This window comes from Alligator sinensis, unplaced genomic scaffold (assembly GCF_000455745.1).
Source record: "Alligator sinensis unplaced genomic scaffold, ASM45574v1 scaffold204_1, whole genome shotgun sequence".
Taxonomy (NCBI): Eukaryota; Metazoa; Chordata; order Crocodylia; family Alligatoridae; genus Alligator; species Alligator sinensis.
In genome coordinates, this window is record NW_005842363.1 from 1,131,822 (window position 1) to 1,154,008 (window position 22,187).

The 22,187-nt window shown below is 42.4% G+C and overlaps 1 protein-coding gene across 1 annotated transcript in view; it reads left to right on the top strand.

Annotated features, from left to right (window-relative positions):
- PCSK5 (proprotein convertase subtilisin/kexin type 5) overlaps window positions 1-22,187 on the top strand; it is a 380,395-nt gene that overhangs the window by 100,157 nt on the left and 258,051 nt on the right. The window contains exons 6-7 of the mRNA XM_006029202.2: window positions 11,615-11,758; window positions 19,039-19,115. Of these exons, the coding sequence (XP_006029264.1) occupies window positions 11,615-11,758; window positions 19,039-19,115 (221 nt within the window). The remainder of the gene's footprint in view (window positions 1-11,614; window positions 11,759-19,038; window positions 19,116-22,187) is intronic.

A 22,187-nucleotide genomic window follows, 5' to 3' on the forward strand; every position in this document is an offset into this window, starting at 1 on the left:
GGTGGTGGTGGGAGGGTGGGGGGGGGGGAGGGGGGGGGGGGGGGGGAGAGAAGGGGGATGAAAGTGGAGAGATACCTGGGGAGTCAGATGTCAGGCAGGTTATAATGTGTCATAAATCCAATGCCTATATTTAGTCCATGATTTTTAGTATCCAGTAGGTTGAAGTGTTCAGCCCAAGGAAAGGTACATGCTAGTTTTGGAACCATTTCCTTACAGATTTTTGGAATCATCAACTGCCTCCCTTAAGATCTCAGAGCATAAAGTAAATCTTTTAGCATATACATCCTTGTGTGGTTGCATCTTGTATCTGTCTGTCAACAAGTACTCCATCAGTTTTAATTGCTTTGGCTGAAGGGAGGATCTTCAGTTTGATGTTGCTTCAAGTTTAGTGATAAAATTCACAAATAGTCAACCTCAACTTTCCTTACCCTGAAAAATATATATATTTTTCCCTGTGATTATTCATCTGCATTTTATTTTTCCACTGCTTCTCAAGATACCCAAAAATCCTGAATTAGTTCAGAGAAGGAATTCCTCCTTCCTGCTTGATATAGTCTTCCCACAAAATATTTGTTCCTTACATAGAAAGTCAGCCAACTTGGGTTAAAACCAAATCATATGGGATAATTGTTCCATCTGTCATCTTGCATAAAATTGTGATGAGTTCCTATACCAAGTAGCATCTCTATAGTGAAGTATAGCTTTCTAGTCTGTAGGTATACTGTCTGTTTTCTTAGTTATCTCTTGAGTTAAGTCTGTCCCAATAATGCAGAGTGTTCAACCTCAAGATCCAGTCTGCTGAGTTACATAATCTGGCACTTGGTTCTCCCCATGGATCTGGAAATTTGGTGGGGGGGGTGGGGGAACGGGACTATGGCAATTAACACCAACACCCTCACCCAGCCACCAAATTTTCAAGCCTCACAAAGCTGAATCAGCCCTGGCTGCACCAGCCCTGCACAGAGCAATTGGGGCTCAATGCAGCCGTACAGGAGCAGCTGACCAGGCCTTGATACAGCTATGTGTGATTGGGCACCAGCTGGTCCCCCTTGGCTATATTGGATCCCTGCACAATGTGGCTGCTTCAGGCCCTGGCCATGCCATTTCCACACTGCTGCATTGGGCCTGAGGTGGGCCAGCAACATGCTGGATTGGGCCCATGCACTAGATCCAGCTCACAGATGGCCCTAGCACCACTTATGAAGCCCACAGGCTGAAAGGTTGGGCACCACTGTAGTAATCCTTTGAGTATGTACTATTTAGATAAGTGGAACTTCCTATATCCAATACCACTTTTACTATCTTGCTGTTTGGTGTAAAGGAGCACATTTTGTTGCTATCCTTTTGCAAATAGATTTCCTCCATTGGTACATACATAATATAGGTTGTGTGTCCTATGTAATTACACAATAATAACAAATAAATGACAGCTTTCCTTTTCTTACTGTGATTCTCATTACCCAAGTCATAGTTTTGCTGTTTATTAGCAAAGTTAGAAGAGGAACTAAAACAGTCCCTAGTAGTGGCATTGCCTGATGCATCTCCAAATGTATCTTGGGCAACCTTACCACATCTGTGCTGGTCTATGGTGACCACTCTTGAACTCGTGTTTCATATTTCTTTATCAGTATAGTCAAGACCTGTCAGCCAGTCAAATATCCTTACATCTCATTGGGGTTTCTTCCTTGTGGGGTTATCACTGGTGCCTGGAATCACTGTCAGCATTTTCCATCCTCCCCTTAATCTTCTTAACCCAGCCTTCTCTAATTTCTCATCTCTGTCTCAAACCTTATGTTGCCTCAGGGACATCCCACTTCTAGCACCAGGTGTCATCAAACCCTTGACTACTGAGTCAGGATGACATCATAGTAGAGGGAGGAATCAATAAACCAGAATGCAGTAGTTCTATTAAAAAAGAATGATCAGTATTTAGTTTATCATTTAGTCCCATTTCCCCATAATTTGCCTTATTATTCTGGCAAGTCCAGCATCTTCCAGGGAGACAGGTCCCCATCACTCTGTGAAGCAGTTTTCTCTCCACACTGCCTTCAATATCCCAGTATAATTTTCAATGATTATACTTTGACTTAAACAGGGGGTGGGGGCACACTGAATTTTAAACAAAGTCATTTTTCATCTAAAGTTTAAATTAGTCATGGTAACAGAATGGGTGTTTAAAAAAAGATATTTAAATAACCGGAGTAAAATTTACTTAGCTGAGGGCACATGTACATGAGACATTTACTGCACAGTTGCCTAATTAACTGTGTAGTATACACCTCAGCATCTACACGTGTGCTCCTATTCAAGTGCATGAAACTAATAAATTCTGCAGCAGAGTGGTACTTGTAAATATAAGTACTACCCTGCTGTGGCATATTCTTGTTCACAGCAGCGCATGTGTAGATGCTGACTTGGCTGGCTGGGGCATGAGGGGACTTCAGTACTAGGGCTGCCTGCTGGCTAGCTCTGTGCTGAAGCACCCTTGTGCCCCAGCCAGCCCCTCTGCAGTATGTTGAGCCCAGTCGGAGCAGCCCTGGGCTGGCTGGCTGATTGAGTCCCCTGCCAGCTGGGGTTGCTCCAACCTGGCTGAATGTGCTGTGGTCTGGGTGTATGTGCAGACATGCACCCAGCAACTATAAGCTCTGGAGATTATTGCTGCATGTTAATTGGCACGTGTAGACATGGCCTGAATTGCTCAATTTTTCACATTATCAAATATTGTGATGTGAACCATTTTATTAGTTTTCTGGACATCATAAAATTACAAAAGGCAAACACGATTTGAATTTACAATGTAAAAAACAATGGTATTTTAAAAAAAATCTTTAGGGCCTATTTTAATGAATTAATGAATTAATTAATTAATGTCTCTTGTAATCAAGTATGACTGCCACTGATACTTGAAATCAGTTTCCATATGTAGGGTTCAAGAGATGTGCCAGGGCAAGTTGGTGTCTAAGTTTCCTCCTACTATAAGCCAAGGTGGCACAATGTTCTGTTCATTTTGCTTCCTTCATAGTCTAGTGCCAAACTCTCCTATCATGGGCTGTATCCTCCCACAATATTAAGTCCAGCCCAGCAGACTGCGTGCTGCTTAATGCAGTCTTTGTAGCAGAGTTTGGGACTGCCAACTTTCCTACTGCTTTTTCAAATTGACTGTACAAAACTCTCCTAGACAGTCGATTGTTGTCCATACATATGATGTAGCTCACCCAGGTCATTTGCCTCCATGCTAGCATGACTTCGATGCTTGGCATGGATGCCAGCCATAGTACTTCAACGTTGCTGATTTTGTCAGACCATTTAACACCTATTATGCTGTGTAGGTGGTGTTATTGCAAACAATTAATTTTTTTGATATGGTGACATTAAAGGGGCAGGTCTCTAATGAGTATAGAAGACAAAGGAGCACAAAACCTCTGTAAACTTGGCATTTTATAGACACTTTGACCTGTCTTATCCATAGTCTTTTTTGTAGGCAACTGAAAGCTGGGGCAGCTGACTTTAAGTGTGCTGAAAGTTTTGTCAATGCTGGCGTCATCAGTAATTGTGCTACATAAGTAGCAAAAGGACTTGACCTTGTTTAATTGGCTGCCATTCAATTTTATTTCTGGTGGTGATGGAGGTGATAGGTTTCTGCCAGGCAGTGGTTGGTACAGGATTTCAGTTTTCTTTACTTTGAGACAGGATGTGTCTACACGATAACACAGGGTGCATCTAATGTAGCTTGTCGCTACGGCAACATAGCGTTGATGGGCACAAACAATGTTAAAGCAGCGTTGGTGGGCACAAGAAGACACCAGCTCATTGCTACTGTGCAGTAGGGTTGGAAATGATCTGTGTGCCACCAGGACTGTGCAGTAATGGTGATTACTCTGCTAGCAAGTACTAAATGACTGTGCAGTAACAACTGCGCTGTGAGGGACACGTGTAGACATACCTACGGAGGCCAAAAAGGGATGCAGCATGGGCAAAGGAATTCAGTAAATGTTATAGGTCATTCTCAGAAAGGGTGACAAATGCTGAGTTGTTGGCAGTAGGTCCTTTACTTCACTTTGTTGGGATTTGCTTTTGGCCTTGAATCATTGAAGGTTTAGAAGTCTGCCATCAAATCATGTTGTTAGGGTGATACCAGTAGCAGTAGCACATGTGTAGCAGTAGCACTCCAGCCAGAACAGAGTAAATAATGTAGGGGGCAAGCACACATCCCTGTTTAACCCCATGGCCTATAGGAAACGCATCAGATGAGTCAGCATCCAGTGATTCACGGGCCTGCATGTTGTCCTGGAAGCAGTATATGAGGTTAATTAGTTTGTCTGGGCAGCTGAACTTTGCAAGAAGGCACCAGAGAGCATAGTGTCCAACAGAGTCGAACACCTTGCTAAAATTGGCAACAGATTTTTAAAAAAAAATTTAGGACCTTTTTTATAAATCATAGGCAATCCCAATGGCCCAAAGCCATATTTGGAGTTCATCTTATAGTTACAAATGAGGGGAATTAGATTTATTTTAGGCTGAGTATCAGGAGCTCCAGAAATAGAAGAGAAAGAAATTCAACTTTGTAAAGGATGCTTTCTTTAATTCATCCCATTGCTGAAACATTGCATGCATATGTCTCAGACACACTAACAGGCACTAATTGTAGCTGTGTTTGAGACCTCTACAAGTAATGAAACAGGTTGTCATGAATTAAGGAGAATATTATTACCAACTCAAACATTGAAAAATCAACGGTCAGAGTCAAAATATAATCTTTAGTTTGAATTTGAAATGTCAAGGTTTTATTTTTTTCTTTCACAATATATTTTGCATTAAGCTTTTAAAAATTAGAAAGCTGAGAGTCTCTCTTAATCATATAATTCTGTGAACTGACACTCTATATATCATGAGACTCAATAAAGTCAACTCTTCCACTTTTTTTTTTGAAACTTGAGAAGGTAAAATGCTTGTAATGAATGAGATAAAGGTCACACAAATGGCGGAATGGAAAGAACAAGGTGGAATAACTCATCTTTCCTGAATACCACAACTCATTAGTTGTAGTAGCACAGCTTAGGGCAAGGAGCAACCACTATATACACCTGGTCCTTCTATCTGAATAACAAGATTTCTGTTATTTTTTTAGACAATAGTTAAAGCAGGTAAAAAATGTGTTGGCTTCTGATCTACTCCATTCTCTTTCTGCTGAGGGGAGTAGGATGTTTATATATCAGTTGAAGTATCCTGAGAGACTACCATCACCACCAAGGGAAGATGCTGATAGAAAACCAAAAGGTCTCTGGGCCCATGTGACTTTGGTCTGATTTTCTCATTACTGAGATCCACAGGATTTGGAAGTTATATTGTTATGTCTCTCACCTTATTTCTAACTCTAAACCATCTTGCCTGAGGAGAGCATTGGCAAGAACTTTTGCTACATTCATCCCTTGTATAGCTTTACACATAGGACAGGACACACATTCTGTGACGGACTTTTTCCTGTTTTTAAGGAAAGGAATTTACTGAATGTTTATACTAGATAGTTGCCTTCATACTGATTTTTCTGTTCTTAGGGTTCTTACATTAAACCACAACTATTTAATATTTAAACACATTTAGTGGTATGACAGAGATAACAATGCACATCTTAACACCTCACAAATCTCAGTGTATATTCATAGGATTCATAGATTGTAAGGCCGGAAGGGACCTCGCAAGATCATCCGGTCCAGCAACCCTTCACCAAGCAGGAAAGATAACTGGGGGTCAGGTCACCCCAGCAAGGTGACTGTCCAGTCTCCTCTTGAAGATTTCCAGGGTAAGCCATTGCACCACCTCTGGAGGGAGCGTATTCCAGTCTGGACACCCTGATTGTGAAGAAGTTTTTCCTAACGTTGAGCCTGAATCAATCTTCCAGGAGTTTGTGGCCATTACTCCTGGTTTTCCCCTCAGGTGCCCTGGTGAACACTTGTTCACCGAACCCTTGATGTCTCCTCTAGTGTCACAGTAAGCTGCTACCAGGTCCCCTCTCAGCCTTCTTTCCTCAGGCTGAAGAGTTCCAGATCCCTCAGCCTTTCTTCCTATGGCTTGCCTTTTAAAACTCTGATCATATGGGTGGCTCTTCTTTGGACTCTCTCAAGCTTGTCCACGTCCCTTGTTAAAGTGTGGTGCCCAGAACTAGATGCAGTACTCCAGCTGCAGTCTCACCAGTGATGAGTAGAGTGGAAGAATCACCTCCTTGGTTTTGCTGGAGATGCATCAATTGATGCATGCTAGAGTAGTATTTGCCCTACTGCCTACAGCATTGCACTGCTGGCTCATATTCATACTATGGTTTATTATTACCCCCAGGTCCCTTACATTCGTGGTGCTAGTCAGTTTGGTGCTGCCAAGCCTGTAGGTGTGTTGGGGGTTGCTCTTGTAACTGTTTAGACTGACCTTCTATATAAAACAAAACATAGGAATTCCCTGAATTAATTTCTGCTTGGACTACTATATAGTTTTTAGAGATTTATTCAGTCTTGATTCAAACGTTGCCAATGGTGCTGAAGTGATGTAATAGTGAGTCTTTGTGAACTAAACATGTTTTGAATTGTTCTATTTTTGAATAGTTTAGAAATTAGGTGAAAAGAAAGCTCCTTTGTCTTGTGAAATATTCTTGTCCCAATCAACAGATACTTCTAAAACTGTAAGAATCCCTTTGTATTGAGTTTTTGTTCTGGTTTACTGTTTAAATAAGCATAACCTAGTGCACATTTAATATGTATTTCCTCTTACTGGTCTCTAAATTGGTATTGTTTGATAACCATCAGTAATGATTAAAAACAAAATTTATCCCTGATGTAAATGAACTGAACTCTTTAGCTTTACATAGGGATCATTTTGGTGCTAAAATACTTAAGGTAGTACATATTTCGAATGTTTCATTGGGAAAAGACCTTGGCAGAAAAGGTAGTGAGCCAATAGATTGTGTGGTTTCAGAACTCAGATACTAGTTAATCCAAAGCATTCATGCATGAGATGAAACAGTTCCTATATTATCTCCAGCTCCTGAAGGCCTTCAAAATGCTGAGTGGAACAGCATTCCAAACTTATTCAGATGTGAAACTAAGAAGAAAGCAGTTCATTTCAGATAACAGTTCCTGGAAAATATTTAGTAAATATCATATTGTACTTAAGAAAACTAAAATGTTTATTCCTAGCAAATATCCTCCTACTTCTAAGAGTTCACTTTCATCTTCCACCAGCTTTGATTAAAGTTTCACAATATTAATTACTCCTAAAAATATAAAAATACTATTAAAAAGAAACATCATTTTAATAAAGAATATCACTCAGTAATCACAATTTACCAAGACCCTTTTCACTATCATTGTAATGAAATTCTAAAAAGTATCTCTTTTTTCTTTTCAACAAAGTTGTATCTTTGTTTCCCCTTATGTCTATCTGGGGGCTGGCACTTGGGAGTTTTACTGCTTTGAAACTGTTCTACCAAATTAGTTTTATACCTGCCACCTTAGAGATTTGGACCTAAAAATCTCATCCTTCTGATTATCTTACTTTTCTCACTTGGATTTTGAAATAATCTTTTAACTATTAGTCAAAAAGCACAAGAAAGCGGTGTTTTGTGCAGTGGGAAAGCTCTTAGAGGGCATAATTTTATCCATTTGTGAAACCCTGGTTGCATATGCATGAGATGCTGACTGCACAAGAGCTCATTACTACTGTGCAGTAATTCGTTACTGCTGCACAGTACTGTCATGTTGCATGAAGCATGATGTGACGCTATTGCGCAATGGTAACAAGCTACTGCACAGTCAGCTTCACCAAAAGGCCATTTGGGGACACTACTGTGCAGTAATGCTGGTTACTGCGCTGTCATTTAGTACTTGTGTATGGACATAATATATGACTGCACAGTAACTGCACAGTCAGCGTCTCATGTAGACACAGCCACGGGCTGTTAAAATTGTTTGAATCCAAGATGGGGTAAAACAGAATGAAATCACAATATTGTATATTTATAGGTGGAAATACAAAATAGAATGCCTTATATAATTTACCTCTGAATTTATTTCTGGCTTTGGAGTTTCATAAGATATTGTTCCTTAAAATGATTACTGATGCCTTAGCCTAGCATTTCCTTTGAGGTATTAATTCGTAATTGAATATAACCAGTCTCAGGCCTCTGAAATTAGAACACCAGACAGAAGACATTAAGATAATGGTAATGACAATCAGCTACATTTGAGAGGGTTTAGTAAAATAGCTAAGAAATTGTAGGCACACATCTGACACTGAAAGGATACAGAAGACCCCTGAATAATTATTTTGGCTTCGTACCTTTTTCAGATATTAACTCCAAGAATGAGAAAATTTCTCTCTCTCTCTCTCTGTCTCTACACCTCTCCTTTTGCTTCCTAAAACATCTTTCCAATACAGACGTGTCTCAGCCTTGAAGATGGTTCTTGTTAAATGCTAACTGCAGTGTCATTAAATTTTTCCCAATTAAACAGTGCAAAGAAAAATATTGTCCTTTAACTGTCTTTTAAAAACTGTCATCAAATTATACTGTGTGATGGGGTACTCCTTTCTATGGTATCCTTCAGCCAGTGGTCAAAAAACCATGTGGCTAAGTACAAAGGCTCAAAAAGCCTAAGGTAGAATCAACTCTATCTTCACAGGTTTTTCAAAGCTACGTAGATAGGGCAGGTAACATACGCGACATGTAGGGGGAGGCACATGCCCCCCCTGAGATTGGCTGCTGCCGCCACCGCCACCGCTTCTGCGGGGAGTTGCCACTTGCCACCCTCCACCCCCCTGCCGGTAGCACTGACACCGGCTTTTACGGTCAGTTGCTCATACCAACACTGGCTTCTGCAGGTGGTCGCCGATCACCACTTGCTGATGATGCTGCTGGCTTCTGCGGGTGGTTGCCGATTGCCAATTGCAACCTGCCCCCCTCTGCCACCGATGCTGCTGCTGGCTTCTGCAGGCAGTCGCCGCTCACCACCCCACCGCCCATGCTGCCGCCCACAAATTGTGCCCTCCTGCCAGTCTTGGGAGGCACCAGTCATTCATGACCAGTAATGAACTGAATTGTCATACAGTGTTCTGGTAGCCAAAGGAGCCAGGAGCTTGCACTGACCCAAGCCAGAAGCCAGGGGCATTCATGCACTTCCTGTCATACCAGACACTGCAGAAAGCTGTTGATCGCAGCTGATCAGCAGCCCATGCCTGATTGACTGCTGGACACATGCCCCTATGCTTGGTGTCAGCTGCAGGGAGGAAGAGAACCAGCTCAGTGGGCTGTATGTGGGGGCTTCCCTGCCCATGCCATATAGACCCCTGCGGTGGGGGGACGGGGCTGGTGTCAGGCTGGGAGGTGCATTGCCTCCTCCACCTCTCAGAGAGATTGGCTGCTGATGAGGAGGTGGGGCTGAGGCTTTTGCAGCTTGGGGGCTTGCTGGGCTCGGGGCAGGAGAAGCCCAGGATCCATTCCCCTGCCCACACATCCCACCGGGCAACAGGCACAAGCAGGATGCAGGCTAGGGAGCAGTCTTTATTGCCTCAGCTCTGTGACTAGAGCAGACAGCACAGACCACAGTTGCAAAGCACCCTGGGATGCTGGGGAACTGTGAGGTAACTTCAGTCGGGAGGGGATCTGGGACACAAGTTCAGTAGACTGAATCAGTTGACTCCCATACTACATTCAGCCAGGTTTATCTTAAACAAGGTTCAGCCATTTTGAAATTAGTTTCTGTGTACTGAACTTATGTTTTTATGTTATTGAACTTACGTATGTTACAGGTTGGAATTAGTTTCCGTTCACTTATACTGGTGTACATGTATGCAACTTCTGTTGATAGCCTCTAAGTTGAAATGATGCTGTTTTATTATGACTCTCTGAGTCTCTGGTCATGGTACCTGTGCAGGAAATGTCTGAATTAATTAGTTTGTAAGGTGGAATTCTATCAGCATGTCTAGCTTATCTTGCATATTTTAAATGTATAATTATGTTGTACAAAGTGTGGTGCATTTATAAAAGAGGCTTGTCATGCCAAATATTTTGCATAGTAACATAAAGTTTAGTTTCCTTTTTTTTCACTGGTGGGATAGGTGTATCCCCTGTCCCCCTGTAGTTGGTTGAGGTCAGTAATACTCTTGAATATCCAGAGGATGTACAAGAACTAAGCAATGTTATAACCTTGTAGTTTGTATATCACAAAGACTTTTGTACAAACATGGCATAATGTGTGAACAGGGAAAGTTTAGAGCATAGGTAATCTTATAAAACAAGCAGTCTGTGTGTTTTTTTAAGGCAAGACATAGAATGACATTCTTTGGAATATGTTCCTAAGGATGTGCAGATGCTTTGTATATACAATGTTTAATAGCACAGCCTTGCTTTAGTAACAGCTAATAAACACTGTTAAATCCTTTGGTTTGTGTATTGTATCAAGGTGTGTGGGAGTGAATGGAAGAAGGCAGTAGGAAAGGAGAGCTTGATAGTCATCTTATATTAAATTACACCAAATTTAATACTAACAGTTACATTCAGTGGAGTTACACTGTGAGGGCAGATCCAAACCTTCTAATTCACTTGCGCTGTTTACAGTTTCCAAAAGTGCTAAAATGCTGCACTGAGGTGCGGGTGCAAGGCTATGGAGAGGAGAGAGTGAAGGCTGAGAGCTCTCATTTGGCTACTGTTGCTATGATACTCGTTCCAAGCATTTCCTTCTTTTTTCTTTTTTACCCTTTTTTTTTTGTTTTTTCACTGTGCCTGGAAAAGCTGGAGAAAAGCAATGATGCTGAGGGTCTGACTGGAACAGGCTTTTTAGGGAATCATTCTGTGTGTGGGTCAGAGTTGCTAATGGAGTGAATACCCAAATCTGACATCTCATTTCCATAGCAAGCCAAATTCCTTCAAGTAAACTGGGGTGTACTCATGTAAAAGGAGAGTCATTCTATTTCTGTGTACCCCTGTAAGCTGTACCCCAGACTGTTGACAATGTAGCCATCTTCAATTCATCAGATATCTTAAACTGCAAGTTTTTCAGAGGGTTGTTTTGGTTGCAGGTTCTTAACTGCTGCTCATCTCCTGCTGATATTGCACAAAACCTGCCAAAAGCCGCTTTTGTAGATAGAAATGAATCTGGATTAGTTTCCAGACATTCTGTCAAGAAATTATACAGTACATAAGCTCCAAAAAGCAGGGTTTGTTTCCATGACTGTTTCTCTATGGAAATTTGTCTACTTTTATCCACATATGGTTTGTTTTGCTGAAAAATTCAAATAATTCAAGTGCATGTTTCAAATGAATGGCTTAATGGTCACAAAAAAAGCTGCTTCCAGTGTTGTATTGTGGCTAAGAATTGCCCTTTTCTATTGCTTGGAATGCAGTCTCATCTTGAAATAAACAATTACAGCGATGTCCATTTTATTTAGCATATTTGTGATTATCGTAGTATTACTTAATGAAGACATTGGTCTTCTGTATCTGCTATTCAAATCACTATGCTCATCTCCTTATAATTTAATTGCTTATGTTAATGAATAAGCTAATATCCCATCTTGGCACTGTTTAGTAAACTCCAACATCCAATGAATTTATCTCTTCTTCACCCTATAGCACTGCAATGATAACACCCATAACTGTCAATCAGACATGAATATAGTAGGTGCTTGGAAGAGAGGCTACACTGGGAAGAATGTTGTAGTCACCATCCTGGATGACGGCATTGAAAGAAATCACCCGGACTTGATACAGAATTATGTGAGTCTTTCTAATGGTTCATATTGCTGTTTTATTATCCTGAATTTAGATTTCTGGCTGTTGGCAGAAAAAAGAGAGGGAAGAAGAGCAGTGAGTATTATCTCCCAACAGTAATGACAAAAGGATGGAAATTACAAAAACTTACATTTACATTGGAATAACAGAGACTTGGTGGGATAGCTTGCATGACTGGAGCATTGTCATGGATAGGTATAAACAGTTCAGAATGGACAGGAAGAAGAGTTGTACTTTACGTAAAAGAGCCATATGATTGCTCAGGGCTGCAGTATGAAACTGGAGATAGCCTGTTGAAAGTCTCTGGGTTAGGGTTAGAGGAGAGAGGAACAAGGGTGATGTCATAGTGATGCTATAGACCACCAGACCAAGAGGAAGTGGTGGATGAGGTTTTCTTCAAGCAGCTATCAGAAGCTTCCCAATCACAGGCCCTGGTTCTCATGGGAGACTTCAATCACCCTGACATCTGCTGGGAGGGCAATACAGCAGTGCACAGGCAATCCAGAAAGTTTTTTGGAAAGTGTTGGGGACAACTTCCTAGTGCAAGTGCTGGAGCAGCCAACTAGGGGTAGTGCTCTTCTTGACCTGCTGTTCACAAACAGGGAAGAATTAGTGAGGAATGTAGTAGATGGCAACTTGGGCAGCAGCAACCATAAGATGATTAAGTTCAGGATCCTGAGGAAAGGAAGGATGGAGAGCAGCACAGTAAGAGCCCTGGACTTCAGAAAAGCAAAATTCAACTCATGGGCAGGATCTCTTGGGAAGCCAGACTGAGGGGGAGAGGACTCCAGGAGAGCTGGCTGTACTTTAAGGAAGTTGTACTGAGAGAGCAGGAACAAACCATCCCAGTGTGCAGAAAGATTAGCAAATATGCCAGAAGACCAGCTTAGCTGGGTTTAGGGAAACTTGGACAAACAACTAGGGATCAGTATTAGAGTATTTCTCGGGTATGCAGAGATGAAGTCAGGAAGACCAAAGTGCAGTTGGAGTTGCAGCTAACAAGGGACATGAAGGGTAACAAGAAGGGTTTCTATAAGTATGTCAATACCAAGAGGAAGGTCAGGGGAAGTTTGGATCCCTTACTGAATGGGGGAGGCAACCTAGTGACAGATGTGGAAGAGGCTGAAGTACTCAATTGGCATTTCTGAATGAGACACTACATCACTGCGGTGAAGAGATATGGTGATGTAGCTTGTTGCTATGGCGACGTAGTGTTGGTGGGCACAAACTGTGATGCCACTGCTACTATGCAGTAGTAAAAATCTACTGCACAGTAGCTCTTTGCTAATGCACATTAGGGTCAGAAATGACCCATGCAGTGCCTGAACTATGCAGTACCAGTGGTTACTGTGCAGTTGGGTATAAATGCAGGCATGCCCAATACATTTTTCACCTCAGTCTTCACAGGCAAGGTCAGCTCCCAGACTATTACATCTGGCACCACAGCCTCTTGAGGAGGTAAGCAGCCAACAGTAGCCAAAGAACAGGTTAGGCACTATTTAGAAAAGCTGGACATATACAAGTCCATGGGGCCAGGTAGGATGTTCCTGAGGATACTGAGGGAGTTGGATGATGCGATTGAAGAGCTTCTGGCCATCATCTTTGAAAACTCATGGTGATTGGGAGAGGTGACAGATGACTGGAAAAGGGCAAACATCGTGCCCATATTTAAGAAAGGTAAAAAGGAGGATCCAGGGAACTACAGACTGGTCAGGCTCACCTCAGTCCTTGGAAAAATCATGGAACAGATGCTCAAGGTATCCATTTGTAAGCACTCAGAGTAAAAGGGTGATTAGGAACAGTTCGCTTGGATTCACCAAGGGCCAGTCATGCCTGTACAACCCAATTGCCTTCTATGTTGAGACAATTGGCTCTGTGGATGCAGGAAGACCAGTGGATGTGATATAGCTTGATTATAGCAAGGCATTGGTATGGTCTCCCACAACATTCTCACAGGCAAGGTAAGGAAGTACAGGCTGGATAAATAGACTGTAAGGTAGATAGAAACTGGCTGTAGCATCAGGCTCAGAGAGTAGTAATCAATGTCTCGATGTCTAGTTGGCAGCCAGTATCAAGTGGAGTGCCCTAGAAGTCAGTCCTGGGGCCAGTTTTCTCTTTATCAACAACGTAGAGGATGGTATAGAGTGTACCCTCAGCAAGTTTGCAGATGATACCAAGCTAGTGGGGAGTACTAGATACACTGGAAGGTAGGACTAGGACTCAAAATGACCTAGACAAATTGGAGGATTGGGCCAAAAGAAATCTCATGTGGTTCAACATGGACAAGTGCAAAGTCCTGCACTTAGGACGGAATAATCTCATGCACCAGTACAGGCTGGAGGCTGACTGGCTGGGCAGTAGCTCTGCAGAAAAGGACCTGGGGGTTACAGTGGAGAATAAGCTGAATATGGGCCAACAGTGTGTCCTTGTTGCAAAGAAGGCAAATGGTATACTGGGTTGCATTGGTAGGAGTGTTGTCAGCAGGTCAAGGGAAGTGATTATTCCCCTCTATTTGGCACTGGTCAGGTCATATCTGGAGTACTGTGTCCAGTTTTGGGCCTCCCACTACAGAAGGGATGTGGACAAATTGGAGAGAGTCCAGTGAGGGGGCAACAAAAATGGTGAGGGGGCACATGACTTAGGAGGAGAGGCTGAGGGAACTGGGCTTATTTAGTCTAAAGAAGAGAAGACGGAGAGGGGATTTAATAGCAGCCTTCAACTATCTGAAACAGGGTTTGAAAGAGGATGGATCTAGAGTCTTCTCATTGTTGATAGATGACAGAACAAGAAGCAATGGTCTCAAGTTGCAGCAAGGGAAGATTAGGTTAGATATTAGGAAGAATTTTCTCACTAGGAGGGTAGTAAAACACTGGAACATTTTACCCAGAGAGGTTGTGGACCCTCCATCCTTGGAGGTTTTTAACGCCCAACTTGACAAAGCTTTGGTTGGGATGATCTAATTGGGGATGGTCCTGACTTGAACAGGGGGTTGGACTAGATGTCTTGAGGTCACTTCTAATCCTAATTTTCTATGATGATGTGATTTTGTTCATTTGGTAGTACTACTTCTTCCTTTGTTCCCACTCCCCTGGCGTTTCTTGGACTTACAGTCCAAACTACAGTCAGCACAGTCCTGTATGACTGGTTTTCGTGCCATCACATACTCCATCACCCATCATTTTTGTCCGCTTTCTATACATTTCATTTATTAACGATGGAAATATTTTTTGTCAGTCTGTATGAGGTGAAATCAACATTTATTAATGTTTACCGATAAAATTTGAATCCTGCCAAGACTATTAATATGTCTTCCATAGGGAGTCTGTGCTGAATTTATAAAGCATTGAATTCAACAATCTGTTTTTTTATTCTTTCTCTCTTCTCTAACTACTGTGGCCTAAGATCATCTCACCACAACTACTTCTAGAGTTACTAAATAGAGTGCACATCAGCTGATTTCATGAGCATCCAGCTATAAACCTTTATAGGCCAAAAATATATAGCTAATGGAACTTTCTGTCACAACCCAGTGATTTTTGTGCCTCGGCACTATGGAATTTCCTGGCCACATGAGAGCTCCTTTGCACGGCAGAGTGTTCTGCTGCAATTGAGAGCCCGCGTGCAGGAGAGAGTTCCCACCAATTTACAGTTTCCTTTGCAGGATGCATTTCTTCTTTGCAGCACAGAAATGCACGGTGCAAAGAGTTCCCACTATTCGGATGTAAATTTGTGCCCCGCTATTGGCCAGTGCTAAATTATTCACACGTGGTGGCTAGTAATTGGCTCGCTGGCCGTTTAAAATTCCGTGCGACTTCCGCCCAAGTCGAAGAGCTTTGAGCACGCTGCAGAGTGCCTCTGAAGTTATCTGACTTGCGGCTGCCGATCGATAGACTGATCACCTATCGATCTTTCTTCCCGTCACTGAGCGCAACCCCGATGTACCCCTTTCCCCGCCGGCTTCAAATTGCGGACGGATTAACTGGCTTGGGCCCCGCCAGCTGGAACAACTCGTGTGGTTGTTCCGACGACCGGACTACCTGCGTCGTGATTGCAAGCGGCATGAGTAAAGTTTTTTACAACCAATAAGTTGTGTCTGCCTCTCCATTCACCAGCCCGCCCTAACGTACGACCAATTTCTAATGTAACTCGAGTCGGCTCTGGCCGTCCGAGACACTTTCTTGAAGGTCTTTCTTGAACTTTCTTCAAAATGAAAGTTACCAAGACTGGCATTACCAACCTTCAGTATGCTGACGACAGTGTTATCCTCACGCAAACTGAGACTGTCCTGTAGTCCACCCTTGACCTTTTCTCAGGTGCCTATCACAGCCTGGGATTTTCCCTTGACATTGGGAAGACCTAGGTGCTCCTTCAGCCTGCCCCAACACAAGTGGCTCCTCCCCCCCACAAATTACCATTGGTGGAGAACCCGTGGAAAACATTGAGCATTTCCCATACTTTGGCAGTCACCTTGCCCGGTCAGTCAGTCAGTCGGTCTTGATATAGAAATCAAACAGGATTCGCTGTGCCAAAATATCATTTGGAAAGCTGCTTTGCCGTGTCTTTGATGACTGAGATCTGCAGATGGAAATTAAAATCTTGGTCTATAATGTAGTGGTTATCCCCATGCACCTCTATGGATGTGAAACGTGGGTGACATATAAAAGCCATCTTAAGTGCCTGGAATGTTTCCATCAGCATTGCCTCAGGAAGATCCTTTCCATTAGATGGGAAGACCACTTCACCAATGCCAGCATCCCCTGTAGCTAAAATAACCAGCATTGAGGCAAAGATCATGAAACATCAACTCTGCTGGGCTGGCCATTGTGTGTGGATGGCTGACACTCATCTCCCAAAGCAAGTCCTCTTCTCTCCATTTAGTCACGTTAAGAGGACCCACAGAGGACAGAGGAAGCATCACAAGGACACCCTGAAAAGCGTAGCTTAAAAAGGGTCACCTCAACCATAATTGGGAAGTGCTGGCTGGTAACAGGTATCAACAGACTGCACCGTGCATCAAGCTACCGTCCACTTCAAAGAGAACCATCTTGCTTAGGAAGCTGAGAAATGGCAGAAGGGGAATTAAATCGCACAACATCCTGGCCAATGTGCCCGCCCCAAGGCACCACTTGTCATATCTGTGAAAAAACTTGCAGAGCATGGAATGGACTTCTCATCCACCTTAAAACTCACAAGTAACACTCTCCTTCCCCTGGCAGGCATTATCCTCATATAGAGGGATTACCAATATATAGCTGTAAACTTTTATACGCCAAAAATATTTAGCTGATGGACTTTCTTGAAGGTCTTGATTACATCTACCTGATCAATACATCAAAGAGCTACTTAACGCAGCTCACAAAGACACTTTCATGGACCCAGAGGGACAGACTTCCATCTTCAGCTCCCTCTGTGCAAAAATGAAGTTTCTTTCCTACCTATGGGGACTTTTTACCATCTTGTACCATCTACAATTTTCCCAGAGCCTAACGAAGGGACTTTGATCCTGAAAGCTTGCAGAAAAGGAAAATTTTCTTGCCATTTTCCAGTTGGTCTATTAAAAGGTATCATTTTGGAACCAAGAGTTCTAGTTTTTTGTATGTCTTTTTGACTGTATCTATCCACTTACATAAAACTATGTATTCTCTTGCTAGAAATGACATAGTGGGGAAAGGACATGTATCATTATGAGTAAATAGGCAAGTGTGGCTGACCTGGGGGTCAAGACTCCTGTGACTCCAGTAATGTTATTTCCCTATTTACACTGAAGTAACTGAGAGAAGAAGCAGGCCCATTGTTTACAGTAATTTTCACATGCCCTTGGAGGGTTTCCATTTGTGTGTTTTTAACTGTATTTAAAAGATTGGTTTCAAATAAATGTGAAAGATCTCTTAATATGCAGCAGGCCGCTTTATGGCTACATTATGGTTTGGCTTACAAAAAAGTTTGATAGTGTCCTTTCAAACTACATAGAACCTCAGCACTATGCATTGCTAGAGGTGCCTATTCTATGATACAGGCATATTCATTACCTAGAATTGTGCAACCTTGAGTATTAAATGTTTTTAGGAAATAGGAAGTGCCTACTGTATGTGCATAGACATGAAGAAAACAGACCAATAGTGTTGGGAGTGAAGCTTGCCCATATGCAGCGGGCCAGCACAAAGCCTGTGCACATATTAACCTGTAAAAAGTCCATGGGTCTTTTGTAAGACTTCAGTGGTATACAAGCTTTATGTTGGGTGAATTTCATGTTGACAGAGCATTTAAGGTATGGGGTTAATGGTGGCATTATTAACAGTCAATCAAAAACTTACTGTGGTGTCCACAGTTCTGAAGTTGTTTATTTTAAACTACCCATGCTTAAGGATGTATCCTGTCACCAGTCGTACATATGGAATTCTGCTTTGAATGAACATTGCTGGTTTGATGACAAATCCCTTCTATATGTCCGGTTGCTGCAAAGAGGAACATTTGAGGTGGATGTGGTAACTGGTTTTCAACAAAGACGAGATTAAAAAGAACTACTTGCTATGTCAACACACCACATGCTACCACATCAATTAACAGAAGCCACACAAACCGACAGCTGTTTGCACTGTAAACCATTTTCAGCAGGAAGAATCTTCGTAAATTCAGGAAACATCACAAAAACATTCATTGCACATACCTTAGAAATGAATATGCTCACTGAAAATGTGATGAAAATTTAGAAAAGTATACTCCTTTCCAAATTTGATGCATTTTCCCACTGTGTGTTTGAAATGTATCTTAATACCTGCAAGAAAATTTTCTTGGAGGAAATATATATTATTTTTCCAAAATATAAGATAGGACTTTTTTTCTTTTATTATACATTATTTGGGATAGTTTGTTGACCCTTGATAAATTTAATGCAATCTTGGTTTGGAACACACAGTCTTTATTTCATAATGTCTCAGGGGAGGAATATCAGTATTTCATTTAGTAAACTTACACACACGTGTCAAGCAGCTCTTCCCATTTCATAATAGTTGTTGGAACAGTGTTTTTTCCTAGAACATTTGCTATCTTCCAATTCTTCCAAAACAAAAATTTAAAAAAATGCAAACCCTATAATTATTGAACATCTAAATCCTTTCCTAAAACAGGCAGTCATCACAAAACCACAGGAATGTTCCTCTAATTACTAATTACTTTCTTGTAGAAACCTGCTGAAGAATGTATGGACCATATGAGTCAATGGCTAATTAACAAGAAATTGGTTCTCTCTCTTCTGTTGGCTGCAGGATCCCCATGCCAGCTTTGATGTCAATGGCAACGATTTTGACCCGATGCCTCGGTATGATGCCAGCAATGAAAACAAGTAAGGCCTATTTGCTGTGACGTGTGACATTTTATATGCAATTCTTCATGTAAGACATCAGTTCTGCTAATACATCACAGATGCACCCTAATGTGTCTGTCAGGCACTGGGATGATTTACATTTACCTCTCTGATCTCTTTCTCTCTCTGTCTCTCTCTCTGTCTCTAATGTATTTCCCTCACACACAAGAATATTATTTGACCACACTGGAATTATTGGAAAATTTGTAAGTAAAAATGCTAATTAATTTAAGAGTTTGAAAGCAAGAAGATGGTGAGTCTAAACTTATATTTGGTGAGTGTAAGATTTTTTTTCAGATGATGTTTCTGAGGTTACTATTGAAGTCTGATAACATGTTGTGAGCAAACAGTGCTTTAGCTTATTTCGTTGCACTTTTTAGTTTTGGTGTGATGATGAAAAATACTTCAGAAGCCTCAGTTATGAGTTAATGGAGTCTTTTGGGTGGTCATTTTACTAGAGACCATTTAGAGAAAACACCAAGAAACCTCAGTCCATTCTGATTGTAATAATATGCCCCTTGCTGCCAATGGTCAGATATTTTTGTTTGAGTGATGGGTTCCTCTTTCATAGGGTATATTTTATGGCAACATAATGATGTACTATGGTGCCATACAGGACACTACAGTGATGTGATGATCACTTGAGTCTACGCATGAACATCAGCTACGTCACTGTACTGGCGTGCTCCCCCGGTATAGCGTGCTGCTGTGGTGACACAGTGGTGAAATCTAACTGTGCACCGCACTCATGGTGCAGTAACTGCCCCTACTGTGCCATGCTTTAGTACTTCCAAAAGGAAGTGCTAAAGCACGGTGCTGTAACAACATCATCGTATGATGGCATGTAGACATGCCCATAGCTCATGAACCTTGAGGCTGCTTCATCTTCCTTTGGATACCACCCCAGGAGGTTATCTAGAAGGGACTCTGAACTACCTTTTACAGGACCCAGGAGATGCGCTTGGGTCCCTGGAGAACATTTATTTTTCCTATTAAATATCATGATGCTGAAGCATTCTTTTTATAAAACTGTAGACCAATGGTTTTCAACCTGCTTAGGCTCTAGACACTCCTCACTAGACTCAAGGCACCATCTACTAGTCTCAAGGCACTCCTTATAAAATGCCACCATTTAGGTTTCACTTGTTTTTCGACTCCAGAAAAGTAATAGAGCAATTCTTCTGTTGCAAAGAACTCAGAAAGACCCCAACAGATCATAATGTTTTTGACATTATGAATTCCTGTGTGGAATCTCTGGTTTTAACTTGTGAATTTTGCTTGCATACCTAACAGTGCTAACACTGTGCCACATTGTAGCATCTTTGGAAAGATCTCAAGGCACCTCAGGGTGCTGAGGCACCCTGGTGGAGAATCACTGCTGTAAACAGAAGTGACAGGGGCCTATTAGACTGCCCTGTTTCCTTGACGGTTGCTTCATTGTATATATTCTGCAGGACCTCATGATTTTTAGCATGGAAAGAACTGTAGTGTTACTCTTCTATAGGATGGATTTAGAGAAGGGAAGCTGCAACAGAGAAAACCTTTTCCTTCTTACTGCTCCAGCATCTCAGGCTTTTTATTTCTTTTTCTCTTCAGTCTCATAATAACCATATCACACTAGTCCTGCTGGATTTGTTTTGTCTGCAGTCAGTCAGTGCCATAGCCATTGTGGTCAGAGGGGTCTGTCTAGCTCTCCTTGGACTTAGTAGCAAAGCGTTCACTAACTTGAGTGGATGAACCTTGCCACTGCTGCAGGACTGAGATTACTGCATAACAGGTGTATGCAGGTGTATGTATCTCCTGACCTGTCCGAGAGCTCTGCTGGTTAGGGAGACTTGTGCAAGTGCAAGAATGAAGTATGAGCAGAGGAAGGAAGTAATGGTACTGAGCCAGATTACCCATAGCCACTTGCCTTTCCCCTTTTCTCTGGATGAACTGCATAAGCTGGTACCTATTCCTGGCATTGGGTGGCAAAGGACTGCCATGGCCACAATATACTGCTATGTACCCAGCTTGTCTAGTTGGGATGGGTGCTGGGCTTGCATTTGCACATTTGTATGTTTTAAGATCTGGATGGGAATGAAAGGAGATCGTCATCATTAAATATGAGTGATAGAGCAGGCTGTAAGTGACCAGGAAGTTTGTTCAGCATAGGTGTAAGATACATTGATATATATTAATGTACTAGCAAATTGCTCATCAAGTATGATGGGGGAGGGGGTTGGTGGCAGAAATAGAGGCCTTCCCGCTTCCCCCACCGCCTCAGATTGGGGTCCGGCTTCCCCTTCTTCCCTGCCTGCCACCCCAGGACCAGGCCCGCTCCTTCCCTTCCCCACCCACCACTTTGGGCCCAGGCTCATTCCCTCCCCTCCCCACCATTGTTTCAGATCTGGTTCCCCCCCCGCTGCTTCAGGTGTGTGCCTGTGCACTCCCCCCCACTCCCTGCCTACCAGGACCGGGGAGGGGAGGAGGGGAGCTTGCACATGGTGGTGGGCAGCGGGCAGTGGCAGCAGTGGTGGCAGGCAGCCATGTGCTGCTACCAGTCAGTCCCTTTCCCACTCCTCTCCTTTCCTCCCCTCTTCCCTGCTGCCTCCTCCTCCCTGCTGGCTGTTGTTGGTGTGGGGGCCTGCTCCCGCCCCTGGCTGCAAGGAGCAGGACTGGGGGGGGGGGCAAGGCCAGCCCCCGCTGCTCCAGCCTCTCAGTCCCTGCTGTCATGGCGACACTCTACCATGTGTCTCTGTTGGAGCACTCTGATTGACTGCCAAGACAACCAATCAAAGTGCGAATAAAGCATTACAGACAGACAGACAGACTAAGGCTTTTATAATATTAGAATGTTATATACGTGTATAATGTACACATAATACATTAGTATAGTATATTAATACAGCAATACTGCCACCAATGATAACAAAAATCATAATAGTTTATTTGGGGTTCCAATAACAGCACATGTCCTAATTCAGTCGAATTCATTTCTTGTTGTTTATGTGCTTCTGAACATTTTTGTCTAGAAACAAGTACATTCAAGAACTATGTCTTCTGTTCCTC